Genomic DNA, 20,504 nt, shown 5'->3' on the forward strand with positions numbered 1-20,504 from the left:
ATGACACCCATTTAAAAGACTGTTTGCATAACAGAAATAATCACCTCAATTAAATTATACCGTTTCTAATCAACCATTAGGTCAATTTTGATGTATAGATCTATTTATAATGATCTGATGATCCATGATGACTGACTCTAACATCTGTTCAAAGGCTCTGATGGAAACGCTGACATGTGCTTTTGCATATCTTCCTATAGTCCATATATCAGGGCTCGAACCAGTGTAGACATATGAGTCATATAAAGACCTTAGAGATTAAAATATTAAATGAAATATCTTAATACATTTCTGTCATCTGGAATATGCACGCATGGATTCTGTTTGACAGACACTAACTAAACTAACCCCTCATGTCACCAAGATAATTAAGACAATAAAAAAAACAGAACAAATCTGGGCTTATTGGTTGATTATAGGCTTTCTATTATGTTTGATGTGTAGATTTGTTCTCTGAACTTTACTTAACCCTTGGGGAGCAGGGAACTGCAGACACAGACAAGCTCAGAAACCGTTTGGTGGTTCAATCCCCCTAATTTAGCCCCCTGATGCTGAGTACCCAGCAGGTTTTGGTGTAACCCAACAGTGGATTTGAACCCAGGATCTCTGATTCTCTGAGTTAACATTCTACCACTAAGCTTCTGAGCTGATTATAAAACACGTGAACTACATTTGTTTTAAAATAACATCTTGGTTCAATTTCTTGTCGAAGCGTTTGCAACTTTAAACTTTTGTTCCACAAACATCAAATAAAAATTTTCTGTATTTAATGTAACTTTATGTTTGCAATAGAGTAAGGTTGACCTTCAAAATAAACTTCCTTGTGAGATTAATTTTACTGTTAAATCATTTTCTTTGTTATAAGTTGCTGTCTTTAGGGATCCCCACTGCAAATTTCTTGCATCCTTCATGTCCTCCTTCACGACACTCATGGACCTCCTCTTTGGTCTTCCTCTGTATCTCTATCCTATGACTGGGCTTTCTCTTAACACTTGTACTATCTTAGATGACCCCACCCTTACTTTGACGTGTTCTCCCTACCATGACAAAGGTGGATAAAGGTGGAAAGATTTCATGTAATCCATGGACACCAGTGAAGATCACAAATCATTGAAGAAAAAAGGTTCAGCGCACCGCTAGTGGGTCTAGATGACCCAACTCCCAATGTTAAAGTGCCGAGGATAGCACAAGGGTTTTAACGTGTCCAAACTACCTCAATCTGATTCCCGGCATTTATCCTTCCTCTGATGGATTGACCCCTGATCCTATCCATCCTCACCACTACTAAACAGAACCTCAATATCTTCATCTCTGCTACCTCTAGCTCTGCCTTCTGTCTCTAAACCAACATGGCTGCTCTCACCACAGTTTTCTCCACCTTTTATTGTTCTCTTCTGTAAAACTTAAATATTCAGATTGACTCTCTAAATTCATTCCTGGCGGTTGATTCATTCATCTTAGAAGTCTGCAGCACGTGGGAATGTCACGTTCCTCCTCTCCTCCTCATGATCACATCCACCTGTCCTCCTCCTCGGTCCCGTCATTCACTGGAGCGTGGTTGGAGGGTGTGTGTGTGTGGGGGCGGCAAAATAAAACCTTCAGCATGTGTCCGTCATGGTTGCAATAGTCCCAAAATAGAACGTTAAGTACTTCTTTGGAGGTATGTGTCCACGTTTCACACAAAAAGTGAATAGAGGAGCGACAGGACCACCCTGCTCTGGAGCTTGAACTGAAGTGGGATCAGTCTGAAATTGAGCTCTTTTACGGGCTCTCCTTAAATGTCTCTGAAGCTCTGTGCATTACATAATACACTTTCTGGTTTTAGAAAATAATATTTGTAGGAATCAAAAGATCAGCATTGAAACTTTCATAGACTTCATATGTTTATTCTGTAAAAATAAGTTGGGAAAGTGGATATCTTTCATGCTGGCTTATCATGAGGATTTATATTCACAATGATGCACCAGTTGTTGTTTTTTTTAAACTCAATAAGTACAAATTATTGTAAGTAAAAAAATTATAAAAATAAATTAATCGTCTCAAATGTTTTTAATGTACTGAGCTTAAATCCTAACCTGAATCCCAAATGTTCACATAAATCTCTGAGCTAATGCCCACCTGCTGTGAGTGTTGATGGCTTGAATCATTCTTTTAAGGGTCAGCCCTGTTAGACCTCAGGTACACATTTAAATCCCACCTCTCCACACATCCATTTCTCATCCCCTTATTCTGAATGGTGCAAAATGTTCCGCCAGATAGCCTGGATTTAGCATGATAACCTGGATCACTCTGTCTTCATCCACCTGTCTGAGGTGTCAGTGTCCATTCTAGCCATCCTGGTGTAGCTGTGCAAGAGGGGGGAATCATTAAGGACAAAGCAGCAGGAGCCAAAAGCACCGAGAATTCCAGACCTTTTTATAGAATCGGCCCCAGATGTCCCAGCTTTGAAAGGTGAACCTCAGGGGTCGACTTTCAAAACAAGGGCATCGTGCTCTCGTGGGATTGGCTGATGTTGTTTCGGGAGCGGCAAATGTAGTGACCTCCTTCGCTGTGAATATGAATCCATGTTAATTTGATTTTGGTGGAGTGGTCATCTGGGAACAACTTAAACGACCGGCCTGCAGATGATTCACGTGCCGATATTCATTTAGGAAACACGCACAGATATTTAAACGAAAAAGTTTTTATTTTTCAATGCACAGACCAAGAAGAACATATATTTACAAATGAAACAACCTCAACATTTTCAAGCTATTATGTTGAAGTTGTGGAAAACAGCTGCAGCATTACCATTCACCAAATAGACTTACCAACAACATAATATAATCATATAAAATCTCTGATTTAGCACTTGTTGTGATAAGAACATTTCACAGCTCCAGTTCTAAATTCTTGATTATTGCTTTCCCCGAAATCTACATTTTTCCTCAAATTTATATCTAGAAAAACAATTTTGTTTGCCCCAACCTCAAAATTGTTTAATTGATAGTTTATTTAAAAGTATATTTTAACTCTTGTTTGAGTTCAAAGCTTGTACGGAATTGGAAGTCAATGTTACAGGTCATAAAAAAACTCCAGGGCTCTTTAAACAACAAGAGCAGATAAGGACCTCACAGAATCCTTGATTTTTATTACCAAAACTGAAGCCTTCCATCTTTTAAGTCACCTATGTTGCCTATTTAATTCTTCCATAGGAAGAAGAACCTTCTTCTGGTGGTCACGGTGGCTGTGGTGTAGTGGTTGAGTGATTGACTTGATTGATTGAGCTTTTTCTTATTTTTTTAAAGTTGTCCTAAATGTTTTGTAGGCTATATATATATGAACACAAAAATACATTTTTCATTCTTTTTGTTTGCTTTTATTGCAGCAAACTTACTTTAATGAAAAAAATATTTTTTTTCTTTTCTTTTTTCTTTTTTCTCTGTACTGCTGCCGCAACAAGGAAATATCCCCATCGTGGGACTAATAAAGGAATATCTTATCTTATTACTCAAAATTATTTCTTCACATGTTGTGATGCATTACTCTAAATTAGAAATCAAAAATCTGCTTTTTTTAATGACTTTAAATACAGAAGTAGTGAAAGTAGAAATTATGGTACCAGAAAAATTGTAATTATTTCAAATTTTGCATTGTTAGTCACCATTTTGCTCGTTTAAATGCAACGTGCACCAAATGAATGCAGAGAAACGTAGCTCTCACTGGTTACAGCTGCAGAGCATTTTGCTAAAACTGAAACGCTTTTATGTTTTTCCACAAGACGCCACAAAGTCCAAACCAAAAATACTTAGTGAAGTCATATCATAAGACCTTTATGGAACATTCCCAGTACTTTATGATTTTAGGCATCGTCACGTTAATACATAGCTGATATAAATGGTTCAGTAGCTGCAGGCTTAGGGAGGTATGTCACTTGATAGGCTCTAATGGTGTGAAGTCGATGAGAGTTACAGTAGTGAAGTCATCCCTGGCTCCTGGCAACAGTGAGGTACGAGTCTATGAATCTTTGCGTTACAGTTGGAAACACCCGTCCCACTTTGTGTAAATGTATTGTGCACAGCTGCAGGATAAAGACGACAAAAAAAGGTGCAGCAAAGCTACGTGATAACTGCTACATCTGTTAACGATGTTTCCGTGCAAAGACACTAAATGAACATCTAACAAGCAAACGCATAAACTGGGTCATAAATAATCCATGCATCAACAATGTTCTGCTGGTGTGAGAGCGATGAAAGAAGTGATTGATGTGGCTATAATGGCAGCAGTGCTGATTTCAGGGTGTGTGCTTTCTTGCAGACTACAGGTGGCTTAAAAGCAGGATGCAGAGCATATTTTAAGAGCAGCTATGTGTCTGAAAACATTCAGTAAAGTCGTCTCCTGTCTGTCTGTCTGTCTGTCTGTCTGACAGACAAACTATGTTTGGCCACATCGTATACCGCATTCAGTCTGCCCATATAACGTTAGTCAGGCCTGCATGATTCTGTGTCTCCGTCCTTGTCTTTCAAATCGTCTAAAGTTTGTCCCTAAATGTCCTTGGCTGAACGCTCCTCCATATTTGCTCATTTTAAATAAAGATTTTGTTTCCATGATGAGAATCTCACACTGATGGATGCTCTGATGCAACTTTTTTTTTTTTTATAATCACGGTATAGATTGTTCCGGAAGCTGCTTATTGGATTTTATGTGGTTCAATTAGCAGGTCAATAAAGGCTCAACTGGGCCAAAAGTAAAGATTTCCTCTTTGTTTTTGTGCTTTAGTGAAAAAAATGAGGCAGACATTGTCCATCTGAAGGACAAACCTACCAGAGCAGCTCCAGAAAAAGCTAAATCTGGCATTTTATCCTATATTGTGACAGTAATAGAGCTTGAAAAAAGAGCAAACCTTTCACAGAGTGTCCTGTTTTTGTATGAAAGGACCCACCAGTCATTTTTTTTTCTTTGTACCTTTCCGTAATAAACCTTTATTGTTCACAATGAATCCTTTTTTGTTTGGTCATCAGCTTTCCCGTTATTCAATAGCCTTTCAACTGAAAATATTGCTTAGATACAACAACACTCATGCGACATGTTTCTTTGTTGCTTCTTGTTGGGCTCAAATGTGCAATTAATTAAATATTTATATGATTTGTTTTTTATTTTTTATGGTAATGGAAAGTCTTTGACTGCAAAAAAATAAATAAAAAAGTTGGAAAAAGCCTGTTTTTTTCTGGACATATGATTCACATATGTGTTCCAGAAGTCTCCTATAGTTTGAAAGCACAACACATTTGCCTAATGCCACTGATAAATATGCAACACACAACATCCTTTTAATGGAAACTCGTAGAAGAAAAGTGGAAGGCTGGCTCATTTAGTGACGATTCTTATTCAAGTCACAGCTCGAGTGCAGACATTTTCTTCACTCTGGTGAGCAGCTTTGTGTGTTGGCAAAGGATCAATGTTTAAGCATTTAACACAAAAAGCTCTGAAGACCAAATAGTTTTGCTAGTTTACTCTTATTTTTAGTGCAAACATTTATCAGCTTGATAAACTGTTTTTTTTATTTGACAAAAATGAATTTGAATATTTTCCATTTAAGGACTGAGATATCCATAATAAAGATATTGATGCAGACTTGGTGCATAAAAAAAATAGTGTGACCACCACGTTTGGCATTTTTAAATTGGTTGGTGGCTCAAAAAAAAAAAAAAAAAACTAAGTTTTTTTAAACAGCTACACTCTGTGGACAACACTGGCTACTGCACTTGAAATAAGTGACAAATTACCATGAGGTTTGTGTGTATATAAATATTTTATTAAATTGACATTTCAACACAAAGACAAACATTACACAGAAGGAAAAAACCAAACACAAACACCAGATCACATAATAATAGAGAAACAGTGAGCTCATCCAAGTGCAGCTTTGATAGCGGAGTATTCCCTGCTGGGAATACTTCCACAAGAAATAGAACCCCTTATGTGGATCTGCATTTATAAACTAAAGGTTTCCAGTGGATCTGTCAGTGATGTTTTAGCACATAGTCCTACACACAGCTGCACAAACACACTGCATACATTTATATTAAAAAAAAAAAAAAAAACTTTTCAAAAACTTTTCAAAAAATTTCAGCCTCATTCTGACATAGGTGCTACATGGAAGCTTTACCTTACCTCTCATAGAAAATAAGTTTAAAAAAAAAAGTTTTAAATCGAGTTTAACTACATCAGACTTTACTGTCAGAGCTAAAGATGACTTCATGCAGTTTTTAAAGCATCAAGAGTCCATTTTGTAAAAACTTTTCAATTATTACTATAAAGAAGATGGAAGTAGTTTTGCATTGTACTTTTCTCCCAAAGTTGTACCCACTCTATTGGTATTATATTCTTCTTTTTTAATGCAACATTATCTCACATCCAAGGAAACAGAAAAGTTTGAACTTTTTGAAGTTCTGCGTCAAGGAGAAAGTAAATTCCAAAGCTGCATTCTGGTTGCTGCAAAGTTATAAAACCTTTCAACAGATGGCAGATTTTCTTGTGAACCTAAAATGATTTGATGTCTATAAGTAGGAAGAATTGAAGCATTTTTAAATGAAGATTATATTTGGCACGCAATGAAGAATGCTCCTTTCAGGTGTGGTGTAAAATGTATATTTCTTTGGCTGGATGATCGCTCGGAGTTCCTCAGAAGAATCCCGGATGGACCATTTCTTCACACTGCACTGCCGTCTGGGCTGCGGCAGCGGGGGATGACGGCGGAGCTCGGCGGCCCTCCTCTAGGAGAGATTCTGGTTGGCTGACTCTCTCTTAGCGGACAATGCCTGCGTTTTCTCCGTGCTGCAGAATCTACTCCCCCTTCGTCACAGTCTTCTTCGATATCACTACTTCCTGATGCAATCTCATATGCCTGTGAGTCATCGTCACCCTCCACCTCTTCGCCCTCTGGCTGGTTGATTAGAAGCTGGGAGAAAACCTGTTCCAAGGAGGAAGGGGCTGTAGACGCAGGACTGATAAGGTGGCGTCCCAACAGGGTTTGGGGTCTAATAGGAGTAACAGAAGCTATGATTCCAACAGATGAAGACTGTGGCTGACCTTCAGTGTCCGATCCATCAGCAGAGCTAATGCGTTCTACTGTCGCAGAGGCAACAGCCGCTAAAGTAGGGATGGAAGGAGCTTCCAACCTCAGTCCTGCCACTCCTTTTTTGGGGATATTCACCACATCCCTCTTTATTTTGCGTCTACGGCCATGCTCATTCCTGCGATACTGCACCATATTCTCTAGATCGGCCACATACAGAAAGCCTGCAATCAGCATCTCAATGCTTTTCTTGTTCTTCAAAAAGGCTTCTTCCAACTCTCCACTGGTCCTCCCGTCATACTGCCACCAGCCGTTGAGGCCCTCGTAGTACCACGCGTAGACCCCACGGGACTCACTCCCACCGAGCCCTGCAGCTGCTGCTTTGAGTTCTTCAGGAGAAAGGAGGACCGGTCGCTCCAAAAAGTCTTCTGGGATCTCCTGTCGGCAGAGAGCGCAGCGCTTGCTCTGCCAGGAGGCGCCTTTTACACACAGGAAGCAGAAGACATGGGCGCAAGGGAGACAGACGGGATGAACGCAGCTCTGCAGGCAGATAGCACACTCTGGGGTAGTGGAGCCTTCTTTAGCTTTCCCCTTCAACTTTGCATTGGAAAAATCCACTCCTTCACACCCTGCCATGCTGCAAAAGCACACAAAAAAATATGACAAAGAAATATGCATTATGGGCCTTTACACTTCAGTTTGAAATATTGGCTTATTTTTTAATCATAAATACTTAAGTAGAGTATTTAAATGCAAATAAATACCTGAAATATTTAATTACATTTTCTGGTATATAAAGCACAATTAAAGAAAAATAATGCTTTCTACTATTGCAATTCTGCATAAGGCCTTCATAATGAGTTCGATAGGATTTTTGTTTAATTTTTAAGGGTAATTTAATTTAGCCCATGCTGACTTGATATATTGATATATGGTTTTAACTGATAATCGGCTGTGTCACACTTGATATATTCATTGAAAGTTAAGCTGCTTTTTTGTTTGTTTGTGCATCTATGGGTCGGTTGGCTTTTTTCTGTCACACGACTTGGCAACCCGGAGCTGCTTTATTGATGACAACTCTGGAAACGCCATCCTGCATATTTAAGCTTCTATATTTTTGCATAAACATCCTAGCGATTTTTTTCTCTCTCTCTCTGCAGAACACTTAAGACCTTCTTTTTTTTTAGAATCAGTGTTTTTGCGATACAGTTTTAGCAAAAATGGCAACATTAGTTTAAGCTTGCTAGAGACGCTGATGAAGTACAAGCTATCAAATTCAGAACAGTTAGTTTGTTCAAGTGTTATAGAAAGTCTATCTATACATCATAAAGTCTCAACACCCCACGCACAACTAACAGCTGCAAGATTTGTAAATAGCGTTTTTGTTACTATTCCGGTAACAAGTTGCTGTTAGCTGCCGAATTAGCTTCATCATGTCTCCATCATGTAAATACTCACCCGAACACAGGGAACTCCCCCTCAAAAAACTCTGGTTAGCTGAGTCGACGGTACACAAACAGCTGCATTAAATTTAGCTGCTTTTAATATATATATATACTTAGCACTAACTGCCAGCATTCGGAATTAAAAACGTGTTTGTTCTTGCCTAAAATGACTTTAGTTGGCCTGGAATGACCGCACGTGACCTGCAACGCGCGTGCGCAGTGTGCATTATGTCCGGAAACAGTTCCGGTTACAATCTTTTTTTCTTTTTTAACTTTATTGACAATTGAGGTATCATACATTAAATAACGAACAATAACCATGTTATCAACATTACCTCGAAGATCAATCACCTTTGCCAAACATAACATATTAACATAGAAAATAAAGAATAGAAGGAAAAAAACACAAAAAAAACAATGAACATAACACACAAATAAATAAAAACAAATAAGTAAAATAAAAATAGAATAAAAGAACATAGAACCAATCTAAATAGTCTAATACTAGTTAGGTGTACTCGTGAAGTTTGTATTTCTGAACAAAACTAAGCAATTTCAAGCCATTCTTCTTTTTCATATAATGAAGGGATTGAAAGTAAAAACAGAACTCTTTATGAAATGTTATAAAAAGTGGTTTGGTCTTCAAATATTTATTTTTGTGTATATAAAACTTTCCTTGCAATATCAGGATATTAAGAACTCTATTTTCTGGTCTTTTATATGATACCACACCGAATAGAACATAAATGAACTGGCATTGCAATTTTGGAAGAATACCAAAAGCAGAACTCCTCCCAGAATGTTTTATAACTCCACAGTTAAAGAATAAATGATCCACAGTCTCAATATCATTCAAACAAAAACTGCAGTCATTCTCTTCAAACCCAAAACGAATCCTCAAAAATTCCTTAGATGGGTAAACATCACTAATTATTTTAAAATGAATGTCTTTTACTTTGAGTAAAATACAAATTTTTAAGTAATTCAACCTTAATTCAAATACCTCTTCTTTAGAGAAGTGTTTAGAAATGCTTTTCTTCTGATGAGATGTTTGGAAGAGTTCTGTAACAAACAGTCTGCGTATGAAGCTGTTTGGTAATTCTGTCTTTGTAATCGGCTGCTTATCCAATAAGAGTGAAGGATGTTTTAATTGAACTTTGTTTAACAGTAGATTTTGTGATAGTTGTATCAATGACAGAGGAAGAGCTTTGATCACAGCATCATATTGTTTCTGATCAAATAATTGAAATTTAGAACTAAAATGTTCAAACGTCAAAATGTTTCCAGAATGATCCAGTAGAAGCAGAACAGACCATATCCCTTTAGTCAGCCAGTTATTGTAAAACAAGGATTTGTTCCTCCGTAACACATGACGGCATTTCCAGAGAGGCGTGGTGTGCGGACTAAAGTTATGCTTAAAGATTAGTTTCCAGTGCAATAAAACTTGTTGATGAAAGGAAGAAAGTTTGATTGGCAGTTTTTTTTTTAAATCATAGTCACATTTAAGCAGAAAGTTAATTCCACCTACATCCCTTAATATTTTAGAGGGGAATTAATACCATAAACCTTTTTCGTTCTTTAAGAAGGATCTCAGCCAGTTGATTTTAATCGTCCCGTCTATACATTCAACATCAATAGCTTTAAGTCCTCCCTCCTCATAATCCGTTGTTCCGGTTACAATCTGTAACAACATTGCTGTTGAAAATGGTATTAAATCATACCAACCAACAAAAATAAATGTATATAATTCTTTACGTGCGTTTTTCACTTAGATTTTTCAAAACTGATTTTTTTGTCTTTTTTGGACTAAAGTTTCAAAATTGTTCCTGATACAGCTATTTGAAATTATTGGTTTTTTTTATTGATAAATGATGCTTTTCTAGAGTTTTATGTATATTTTACTTTAAATATTTAAATAATGTAGCAAAAACTTAAAAGTTTCAGGTTATTTTTTTATAAAAGACCAACTATCTTGATCACAAAGACTGGGAAAACTGGGATTTTAACCCCTGACCTTCTGATTACCATGACATCTTTTAACCAATTGAACTGCAGCCCCCACCCCAAAATCCTAAGCTTTTTGTGTCACTGAACCGTCAATCATTCTAGAATATGTGAATTATTGAAAAAGTACACATTTTTCTCTTGGACTGTACATTGAAAAATATGTTTTAGTTTAATACTTTATCAATAACCTTCCCTTTTTAGTATAAAATATCAATTGTTAAATACTTTTAAACTCATTACTGCTCACTCCTTTCCTGATGATACACTTTCTGAACTCTGACACATGAGGGCAGGGGTCGGCATGGACCCTCAAGAAGTGAGGGACTTGTCGAGTACGGGTTTCTACTCTCCTTCTGAAAAATCGAGTGACCTCTTTCAGAGAACACTAACTCCAACTTGTCCATTCTTCAAACTCACAGAGAGTTTGGGATGACAGCAAACGATCAGGGGGGAAAAAACAACTTTGATGAGAAAGAGAGGGATGCAAATCTAAGAATTAGAACTCACTTTGAGGGTTGCACCGCATGAGCTGCAGGTCAGGCATGAACCCTCCTGGGCAGGTGTGGTGGCAGAGGCCGTGCAGACGGTACATATCTGCTCTGCATCTCTCGCATGCATTCCTGCTCACACACAGCTCACAGCCTGCAGGACACTCTGACACACAGACAAATCCCCCTGTGACATAACCAGTTTCAGGTGTTAGAGGTGTTGAAACGTATATTACCTGCACACTCTCTGAGCTCTGTAATGGCTGCCAATCCATTTGGACAGCTGTTTCCACATTTCCCTTGGAACAGGAAGCTACCCGGGTGACACCGTGTGCAGAAATGCTCGCTGAAGCATGAGGCACAGTCTGGTTTGCACTCTGCAGGACAATAAGAGCAAAACACTTTTTATTATTCCAGGGAAAATAGTCTTTAAAAACATTTTGTTTCTGAAAAAAAGGTGTTAAGGTCAAAATCAACCAAATGTAGCTGGTCTAATTAAATTCAGTGCTTGATACGTAAACGTTGATTGTAAATGAGAATTGGATGGATTAACCCCGCCCCTCTTGCGTTCCAAACAGGAAGTATCCGCTGGCTTCAAGAAGCCAAAAATCCCATAGACTTCTATTGAGAAATAAACAGTGTTACTCAGTAATTCTATTGGTCAGAATAACCCTTCTTTCTCTGGTACTTTTTAAAAAACATATTCTTGATTATCCTATTTTTTTTCTATAGCAAGTTATTCAAGTTACAAACTGGCCAAAAGATACTTCTAAAAAGTGTGTGGTTCCTGCTGGCTCCCACCTCAAACGTACAAAACGACAGATTCTCCCACGCCCCCTTTCAAGAGGTAGGGGTGTGGACTTCCAACAAGCTCACTCCTGATTGGCCAGAGTGGTTGCCATTTAATCAATGACTCGGACAGATTTGGACCAGTCACTACGTAATAAGTTGTTCAGCTCCAACATGGTGGCATCCGTATTGCAGAAAGTTGTGACTGACTTGACTTCTTTTGGTTGTACCGGTAAGTCATTTCCTGTAGGTGACATCACACTCGTTTCATCCGGTTCTCATATAGTCAATGTAAGCTGCAAAGCATGGTGGTGGGGATATCCCATTGTGGGTAGATGGCCAAGGCATCAATTTCCAATGAACTTTTTTCAACTATAACCTCGAGATTAGCGTATCAAATTATTCAGGTGGATAAAAAATCTGTTTTTTTTTTCCCAGTAAATAATACACCTGTGTAAGATAAGTTTCTCACAGCTTTTGCATGGCCACACTTGCACTTTTTTTCTTTACTTAACCTGCTATGTCCAGCAGCTGAACCAAATTAAAGCTGAGGGCCTCTTGTGTTGAACAGATTTTACAGGTACAATGGGGGAATTCAGACACACAAGGTGAATATTTGTATAAACTCCTTTTGTTGCATATTTGAAGTTAAACTTTGTCCTAAAATTGTGCACATCTTTTTAATACCAGGCGAAAGAGAAAAGAGAAACAAGGAAGAATATTAAAGATGGAGGACAAGGGTACAAAAAAGAAAAAAGAGTGATCAAAAAGTTGGAGGATGACTTTGCATCCTTTGTTTTCCGTGACAACAAGGTTGAACCGGCACTTTGGAGAGGAAAACAAGTGTTTGTGAGAGATCAGAATGTTGTCCCTTTGTCAAGGCTTTGTCATTTTATTTTAAGGAATAATATTTGTACCCAGCCGATGTCGTGCACTATAAAGAGAATATAACTGAATTTGTTTGAAAAAAGAAACATATAACCTATGCAGCAAGAAAAGTTAAAAAAGAAAGTCGAGTGTTCCAGCTGAGCAAAAGCTGCATAAACATGAAACCAACCGACCGGACGTTTGCAGATACTTACTGATGCAAACACTGACGTGTGGAGAGCGCACGCCATAGTGACCCCGAGGACAGGAGGTAAGACACACGCCCCTCTGCCGGATCCCCTCCAGCACCAGGTGGAAGAAGAAGCGAGGCTTACAGGACAGACAGCCATTCAGAGGAGAACAGGTTGCACATCCTGGCAGACAGTTGTAACTTCCTGAAAGAAGAGGAACCTGTGAGGATAAATGACTCCAGAACTACAAGATGGTCTGTTGGGGTAGATGCAGGTAAATCCTGTATGACCTCAAAACAAACTCATTATCTCCAGATGGCATTCAACAGTACTCTAGTACTTAGAAAACTCATCTCACATCACATTTGAGTACTTACGCTTGCTTCTTTGAATATTTAAGCGTCCATGGCCTATAGAAATACTCGAGAGCAAATGAATTAGGAAAATGAATGACGGTATTTGCATTTTCCTTCAGCAGAAGTACCTCTCTTCAGCTCTCATTTCAAAAAGCTTTTGTGGCTCTCCATGATCGCTCAGATGGACCCACATAGAAACTCCAGATGAGCAATAGAGATCTTTTGCTGGGGAGAACTCCCTTGAGGATTCCGTGGAATCACTCAAGAACACAGAGTGCCAACAGGAGAGAACTGATCATGTGAAAGTCGCAGCCCAGACCTAATATAAAGTTTGGGTAAGCTGCTGTGGGCTTTTTCTGCAGACGTTCACACTCCCACCGCCCTTTGCTCTCTTCTCAGCCCTCCTCCTCCTCATCCTCTATGCAGGATCTCTTTCTATGATGCTGATTTGTCCAAATTAAACAAATCCATCCTTTCAGTGAACAAATACATAATAATCAGAAAGATAACCCCTCAGTAAAAGTTTTTTTACATTTATAATAAAGGTTATGTCTTTTTCTTTTAAATCAGCTTCAATTTTATTTTCATTCATTTATTTGTGCTTTTTTCACTACACAATTTAAAGCAGGGACTTCCCATTTTTGGGGCTTCAAAAATGACAATTCAGAAAGCACATAAAGAATTTCCTCATTTGTTTCCATTTCAAATAAAAATGCAGTGCTTTAATGGCATCTGTCACATAAGCGATAACCTTTGAAGGTTTCTGCAAATAAATTCAATATGACAAGCCAAGAATGACAAAGAAACTAGCAATAATAGCACACCGCTGACAGACTGAAAGTCTTGTGTCCAAACGTTTTACTGTCAGGCTTCACATCAGCCGTGTGCTGACATTGAGTTTCCTTTAAATATGTGGGTTTGGGCAGTCAGGACCAAAACTACCTCCCAATAAGAATAGACACTTTGAAGCTAGAAAGCATTTTAAATTCCCACCAAATGAGAATTTGGGTCTTTCAGGAATTTCAATGTTTGGCGTCCTGCTGCTTGATATCAGCTGTTATGAGAACTCAGAGGTTGCACTTCGTCAAAACAGACTTCTCTCTCTACTTTGTGTCCCAATAATCCTGTTTTGGTCTTTGTGTTTTCAGAGCCTGTCAATTTCTATTTGCATTGGGTTTGTGCAAACAAGACAAACGTGGTGTGGGCCAAGTTCTGCATTCCTCTGAGACTCCTTTTTGATCAGCATAATGGCCTGTTCCAATGCCTTTTACGCCATGTGTTCTCAGTTAAGACTGAGGCGACTTTTTTTGTTTTTTTGCATCAGTTTGCCTGGAAAAGTGTTACTGGAGGTGGGGGGCAGTTTGGATCTTATCCTAAGAGGGGGGGGGTCACCGGCTGCCTCAGTTGTAATTTTGGAGAGATGCTGTCGCCTTCAGATCTTTCAAAAGAAACAACTACAAAATGTACAGCCAGCTGCTGCATAGTAATTCCATCCGCTGGTATCCAAACATGCAGAGATAAGATTTGTGGACTTTTACTGTAAAGCAAATATCTCAAACTGGAAGGCTAAGAGTTCTTCAGAGGCTCTAGTTTTTTCAAATATATGAATTACAGACGGCAGCAGACTTCAAAGGGAGTTGTTAAGCCTGGACAACACCTCCCTAAATCCGACTGGGAACATAAACATGACAAGGCGAACAAAACTCACCGTGGTGCCGGAGAGACCAATATAAAACATATGGATGCAGAGCTGAGAAACTATTCTATGTGAAGCCATTAGTTTTCAGATGGAAACACTAAAGTTAGAACTCAATTTCCTTATATGAAGAACAGTCAGCTCTTTGATATGGATTACTGTATTGGAAATAAATAACAAAATAGGCAAATCACATTAGTTGTGGATTAAAAAACCCATTTGTTTTGCAAACAGATGAATTTATTGCAGCGCAGTGTTGTCAGGAGTTTAGCATGCAAATATCTGGCAGTGCGGAGACCCTGCAGAGACAACCAGCAGGATGTGATCTGGAGCGCGGAGGATCTGCAGGGCGTGAAAAGGTGAGGAATTCAAAGAGTTTGCCAAGCATGCAGCTGAAGATGCAAACCGTGATGGAGCAGTCGAACGCGGCCCAATGCATATTTACATCATCTACAGACAAATGAATGAGCTTTCTATGTTTTATTTTGTTATCTACGGTTTCAAAAAAGGCTTTGCAATCACTTACATAAGTACATATAAAAACAAAAAAAATCAAAGTAACTTTGCATTGGAAAACTTCTAAAAAGGAAAAATGGATAACAAAGTTTATAAAACAGAAAAATTAAAATGGGAGAAAAGCAAAAAGCACTGTTGTCCGTTGAGACGTCTTTGTTGTCTTCATCCTCTTGCCTTTTTCAAAACTTTCTAAAGGAAAGAAAGAAAAAAAAAGAAAACATCCATCAGCAAGTCACACATAAAAGCATCAATAAGGTATGCTACAGCCTTCCCATATTACATTTTCAGTCTTGTCGCATTATAGTATTTTCATGTAACCTTGGAAACTCAATAATTTAAACTAGTCCTGTTCTGGTGAGAGATTTGGGTAACCTTGTGCTTTCAAAATCCCCCAAATACAAAAGCAAGTGAAAATTCCAGCCTACATAAAGCGTGAACTGAGAAAAACTCAGTCAGATTAAAACACAGTAGAAATTCAATATTAACCACAATTATTTGATCAAAGAAATAATGGTAATACCTGTGATTTAAGTCATAAAAGTAAAAAAAAAGATAATATCCACTGCAGAGAGGTCTAGTAGTAATGAAATGTACAACAAAATTTAACAGCAAACATTCACAGATACCAAACTACCTGACACGCAAAATAACTTTATTAAAAAAACGTTTGACTAGATCCATAACTTTTAGCATCACATGCTGCTCCCCACTTTTTTAATAGCATAGACTCCCTGCTTTTATGATACGAGACAACTAAAAAAGAATGAATAAAAACTGCCATGAAAGAGAAAAGGAAGACCAAACACACACGTCTTTCTGGATAGACAAAGGCTTCTCTGGGACAACATGAATAAAATCTACAGATGTGGGAGCGAATAGACTGGAAAAGACAGAAACTTTAAGCTACATTAGTAAGCAAACTTGGGGCTTATAATACACATAATATTCTCATCAAATATTAACAAAGAAGCACAAAAAATGTTATTTGTTTACTCTGGTTAAAATCTGATACACATAACAATTTATATACAGTTAATTTTTATTCTATGACTAGTTTACCAAGTTAAAAATAGAGATGCTTCTTACCTAAACAAGCTATTCGTGTTTAAATAAATGTAGGTTCAGGAATCTGGACTCAAACCACATGGATTTTGGCTAAATACAAAACTAGCCATGTTTGCTGTTCCTATAGAAATACGACTGGATTGTAACTTGTTACAACAGGCATTAGTGATTCATTAAATAAAGTTTGTACCCAAAGAAGTAAAAATATTACAACCAAAATGCAAGGAGAAATGACTGTAAGATGCAGGTGGTGTTTATACATTAGACCATGTAGCTGCTCTTTGTCTTTATAAAGCCTAATCTGCAGTATTTTATTTGTATCAACTCCAGTGCGATGTACGGAAGCCTGTAGGCAACAATGTTCAGGGGGACATTGATGCGAGAGATCTCGTTCAAGCGAGAAGTTACCTTTGAGACGGCTCTAACATGATGACCCCGGATCGTTGCTGATCTCTCCTCAAAGGCTTTAGCCTTTGCCTCTTCAGCCAGGCTGTTCAAGAACAGCAACGTGAGCAATTCAATCTGAAAACAAGAAAACAAATCTGACGTATAGCTAGTAAAAGTAGCTGTGGATGAGCTAACACTGTCACTCTGCCTGCAAAAACAGGAATAATTCTTTTCAAATTGTCACCTACCATCGCTTCTGACGCAGGTCCCATGTTTATGTGGCCTTTCGCTTTTGCTCTGATTGTACTTTTTAATTTTGGGGCTTTGTTTAACATCTTGGTTTGCGTTTCGGAGTGAAATCAGACACAGAAACGAAGTCGGCACCTTTGTTTACGCTTTCCAAATCTTCCCGCTTTACGCAACTTCCGGAACAACCCCGTTTCTTTTCCTTTTTTTCTTTTTTCTAATATGTATATAGTGTCATGTTTTTACTCATAGCAGGAAATTTAAATATTTACTATGATGAGAAAATAATAACTTTTAGGAAAAAAAATGTTTAACTTCTCATGTAAAATCAATCTAAGAAACGTAAGATTTTAGTTTATGCTGCCATCTAGCGGCTGTTTGGGATAACCAACACAACTAATCCCATCCGGGTCAGCAGAAAAAGATGGCGGCCCCCCAGGAGAAAGCAGCCGGCATGAGTAACATGCTCAAATTTTTAAAAATTATTGGACAACTTAAAGTAAGGCTTTTCGGGAAAATTCAACACACATTTGCAATGTTTTGGTCTTTGGTGGAGTGTAAAGACCAATCATTTCTAAATTGTGATGCGCTTGTAATAGTCTTTAAAAAGTATTTATATAATTATGTTGATTGGTAACTCTAGAAATTTGATGTCAAATTTAATTATTTGGAATGCAAAATACATTCTTGGCTTAAGTGAACACGCGCGTTTTAGTAATAGGAGCAGGAACATTTAAAACTGTACCCACTTAAGATCAGGATTACTTCAAAATTCGACAAAATGGGAATGAGTAAAAATAAATACCAGTAAGAGTGAAATTATTAAGTGTTGAATATAAATTACTCAATATAGTGTGACATTTTTAAAATATCTAATTGAAGGTCTCAAAATTATGGAATTAAGCAAACAAAAAATCCAAAAGAACAAACATTTTGGTTTTCTCCTGCAGTCAAACTCTGAATTAGTTCAGTAAACTAAAGTATTATCACGTTGACAGCCCTGGTGAGTCTTTTTCATTTTTATTAAACTATGAGAAAATGCTGAAATCGCTGGTATTGTACATCACTAATAGAAATAGTACAAACAAAAAAAGTAACTAAATATATACAGCTTATTGTAATTAAATGGATTAAGCATTTTTAATACAATGCTAACTCGTTACTATTCACCCCTAAGTATGATTAATGCTATTTTGATGACTTGCATATGTGGTCGTTTACTTTGGTGAATGTTTTTCCTCGTGATAAAGCTGATGCTGTCTTACAGAGGGTTCCGCGGACCGGCTGGGTTTACCGGAAGGTGAAGGAACCCGAGAGTGTTTCTGACCACATGTATCGCATGGCCGTCATGTCCTTGACCATCACCGACCCGGCCGTGGACAAAGACAGGTGGGCTGAGTTTTGCACTGAGCATGCTCTGATTGAGGGTTGTGGATTTGATTGAAACCCTCAAGGACGTTTGGGATAAGAAAAAAATGTCAATGTTTGTTTTTTAGATGTATCAAACTGGCTCTTGTTCATGACATGGCAGAGTCAATTGTGGGCGACATTGCTCCATCAGACAATGTCAGTAAAGAAGAGAAACACAGAAGAGAGAAGGTACGTTTTAGGTTTCTGCATCACATGACAAGTTAAACAGAGGTTAAGCAGAGGATCGGTACACTACAGGCATGAGGGATATATTAAATAAAGTTTGGACGCAGTGAAGAAAAAATATTACAACCAAAAAAGAAGGGAAAAAAAGTGTAAGCTGCATGATTACTTAAGCGTAAGGATGCAAAAAAACACCAACACGAGGTTTTTTTCTTCTCCTTCAGGAAGCTATGAGACATCTGACCAGTCTTCTGCCAGAGGGACTCAAAAAGGAGATTTATTCTTTATGGGAGGTGTGTTGCCGTGTAAAAACATCCCAGACACTGTTTCTAAAATTACCTTATTATACTAATAAAAATAAAAAGCTTAAATCAATTATTGAAGATGGTTAAACTGATTGATTTCTAATTATATTACTTCACTTGCTCCAAAAACGGATTCAGGATTTTTCCTAATTAAACATAATTTGCAAATATTTTTAACTTTTGATACTTGATGAATTTATGCTATGAAGATTTTTGAAACAGTGTTGTTTATTCTACTGATATAGTATTATTTTTCTAATCAACATAATCTGCATATTTTTTAATAACTGATCTGCATTTGCTATGTTGATTTCTAAAATAGTTATGTCTATTTTTTTTTTAACACAAGTAATTCATCTTTGTCATGTGATTTATTGATACTTAAGGATTCTTCCTTCTATCTGATAAAAGCTAGGAACTGGATATTGATAAATCATGTAATAAAATGGTTACAGTAGAACAGGGGTGGGATTATATAAATGCACTTCCTTCCAAGCAATATTTAATTTAATGTCCAATTATCCTTAGTTTGATACATCATTGTATGAATGTATAACTGATGATCGTATTGTTTTTTGTGTACTATTCTTATTTGATTGCTTGAAATAAACCGTTTCAAATAAAAAAAAAACACAAACGTGTTTGCATGACGGGCAGGAATACGAGTTCCAGAGCAGCTCAGAAGCTCGGCTGGTGAAGCAGTTTGACCTCCTGGAGATGATCCTGCAGGCTCACGAGTACGAGGAGCTGGAGGGAACACCTGGAAGATTGCAGGAGTTCTTCGACTCCACTGCCGGTTCGACTCCTTCCTGCTCCTGCATTTTTATTTTTGAACCGTTTCAAAACATCTGTCACCGTTTTAGAATTGAATTTCTAAATACTTGGATGAAATCTTCCTTTTAGGTCGCTTTCAGCACCAAGACGTCCTCCAGCTGATCAGCTCTTTAGATGAAGAAAGGGGTCGTCACACGGCCAAGGAGGAGGAGGAGGAGGGCAAAAACAAGCAAAAACTCCCTTCAGAAAATGTTCCGACTTGAAGACCAAAACGTTCTCAATGGTTGATGAACCGACAGGTCACATGACCAGACTCACAGACTCTGAAAATACAACTGTTGACGGTTTCAAACACATTTTTTATTATTAAATGATTATACACACCATCAGAAAGACTGGCGATTACAGGACCGTCAATATATATATATATATATATATATAAAAAAGAAAGTTGCCATGACATGTAGCTGCTAACACGGCAGCATGTTCTTTTATTTAGTCTCAAAACTATTTTTGGAACAACAGTCTGAAGTCGGTGTTCTGCTGGCAAAACGGCAAATGCTATTGGATACTCTGCAAACTCACACACATCGTCTCATCAAACCGGAAACCTTGTTCTAGTGAAATAAATATTTGAATGTTAAGTATATTATGTGTTAAACGTAAACCAGATAGTTGAGTAATAAAAATGTCTTTCATCCACTTATTTTTCATAAAACAGC

At 37.7% G+C, this 20,504-nt stretch overlaps 3 protein-coding genes across 4 annotated transcripts; 1 reads left to right on the top strand and 2 right to left on the bottom strand.

Annotated features, from left to right (window-relative positions):
* Window positions 1-6,561: 6,561 nt before the first annotated feature.
* On the bottom strand, window positions 6,562-13,040 carry LOC101169655 (E3 ubiquitin-protein ligase rnf146). 2 transcript variants are annotated; one of them, XM_023953202.1, is made up of 4 exons: window positions 12,869-13,040; window positions 11,234-11,374; window positions 11,017-11,163; window positions 6,562-7,694 (listed from the first exon to the last, which is right to left on the bottom strand). In XM_023953202.1, exon 4 carries the CDS (start codon window positions 7,691-7,693, stop codon window positions 6,692-6,694), a length of 1,002 nt encoding a protein of 333 aa, XP_023808970.1. In that variant the 5' UTR covers window position 7,694; window positions 11,017-11,163; window positions 11,234-11,374; window positions 12,869-13,040; the 3' UTR covers window positions 6,562-6,691. The 2 variants fall into 2 exon arrangements, with proteins under 2 accessions (XP_023808970.1, XP_004083899.1); XM_004083851.4 differs by lacking the exons at window positions 11,017-11,163; window positions 11,234-11,374; window positions 12,869-13,040 and adding an exon at window positions 8,516-8,734.
* A 2,078-nt stretch (window positions 13,041-15,118) lies between these two features.
* Window positions 15,119-17,293, bottom strand: cenpw (centromere protein W). The gene is made up of 3 exons (XM_004083730.4): window positions 17,113-17,293; window positions 16,886-16,999; window positions 15,119-15,601 (listed from the first exon to the last, which is right to left on the bottom strand). Exons 1-3 carry the CDS (start codon window positions 17,197-17,199, stop codon window positions 15,575-15,577), a joined length of 228 nt encoding a protein of 75 aa, XP_004083778.1. The 5' UTR covers window positions 17,200-17,293; the 3' UTR covers window positions 15,119-15,574.
* A 202-nt stretch (window positions 17,294-17,495) lies between these two features.
* On the top strand, window positions 17,496-20,341 carry hddc2 (HD domain containing 2). Its single transcript, XM_004083729.4, has 6 exons — window positions 17,496-17,609; window positions 18,378-18,499; window positions 18,607-18,709; window positions 18,928-18,996; window positions 19,666-19,804; window positions 19,912-20,341. Exons 1-6 carry the CDS (start codon window positions 17,535-17,537, stop codon window positions 20,043-20,045), a joined length of 642 nt encoding a protein of 213 aa, XP_004083777.1. The 5' UTR covers window positions 17,496-17,534; the 3' UTR covers window positions 20,046-20,341.
* Window positions 20,342-20,504: the final 163 nt, after the last annotated feature.

This window comes from Oryzias latipes, chromosome 24 (genome assembly GCF_002234675.1).
Source record: "Oryzias latipes chromosome 24, ASM223467v1".
NCBI classification, from domain to species: Eukaryota; Metazoa; Chordata; class Actinopteri; order Beloniformes; family Adrianichthyidae; genus Oryzias; species Oryzias latipes.

Coding starts and splice junctions, on each gene's coding strand:
- LOC101169655 (XM_023953202.1), bottom strand. CDS start 7,693: ATGGCAGGGTGTGAAGGAGTGGATTTTTCCAATGCAAAGTTGAAGGGG.
- cenpw (XM_004083730.4), bottom strand. CDS start 17,199: ATGTTAAACAAAGCCCCAAAATTAAAAAGTACAATCAGAGCAAAAGCG. Junction 17,000..17,112: donor GACCTGCGTCAGAAGCGATG/GTAGGTGACAAT, acceptor TCTTGTTTTCAG/ATTGAATTGCTCACGTTGCT. Junction 15,602..16,885: donor ATGTTAGAGCCGTCTCAAAG/GTAACTTCTCGC, acceptor TCTTTCCTTTAG/AAAGTTTTGAAAAAGGCAAG.
- hddc2 (XM_004083729.4), top strand. CDS start 17,535: ATGGCGGCCCCCCAGGAGAAAGCAGCCGGCATGAGTAACATGCTCAAA. Junction 18,500..18,606: donor CCGGCCGTGGACAAAGACAG/GTGGGCTGAGTT, acceptor TTTGTTTTTTAG/ATGTATCAAACTGGCTCTTG. Junction 18,997..19,665: donor AGATTTATTCTTTATGGGAG/GTGTGTTGCCGT, acceptor CATGACGGGCAG/GAATACGAGTTCCAGAGCAG.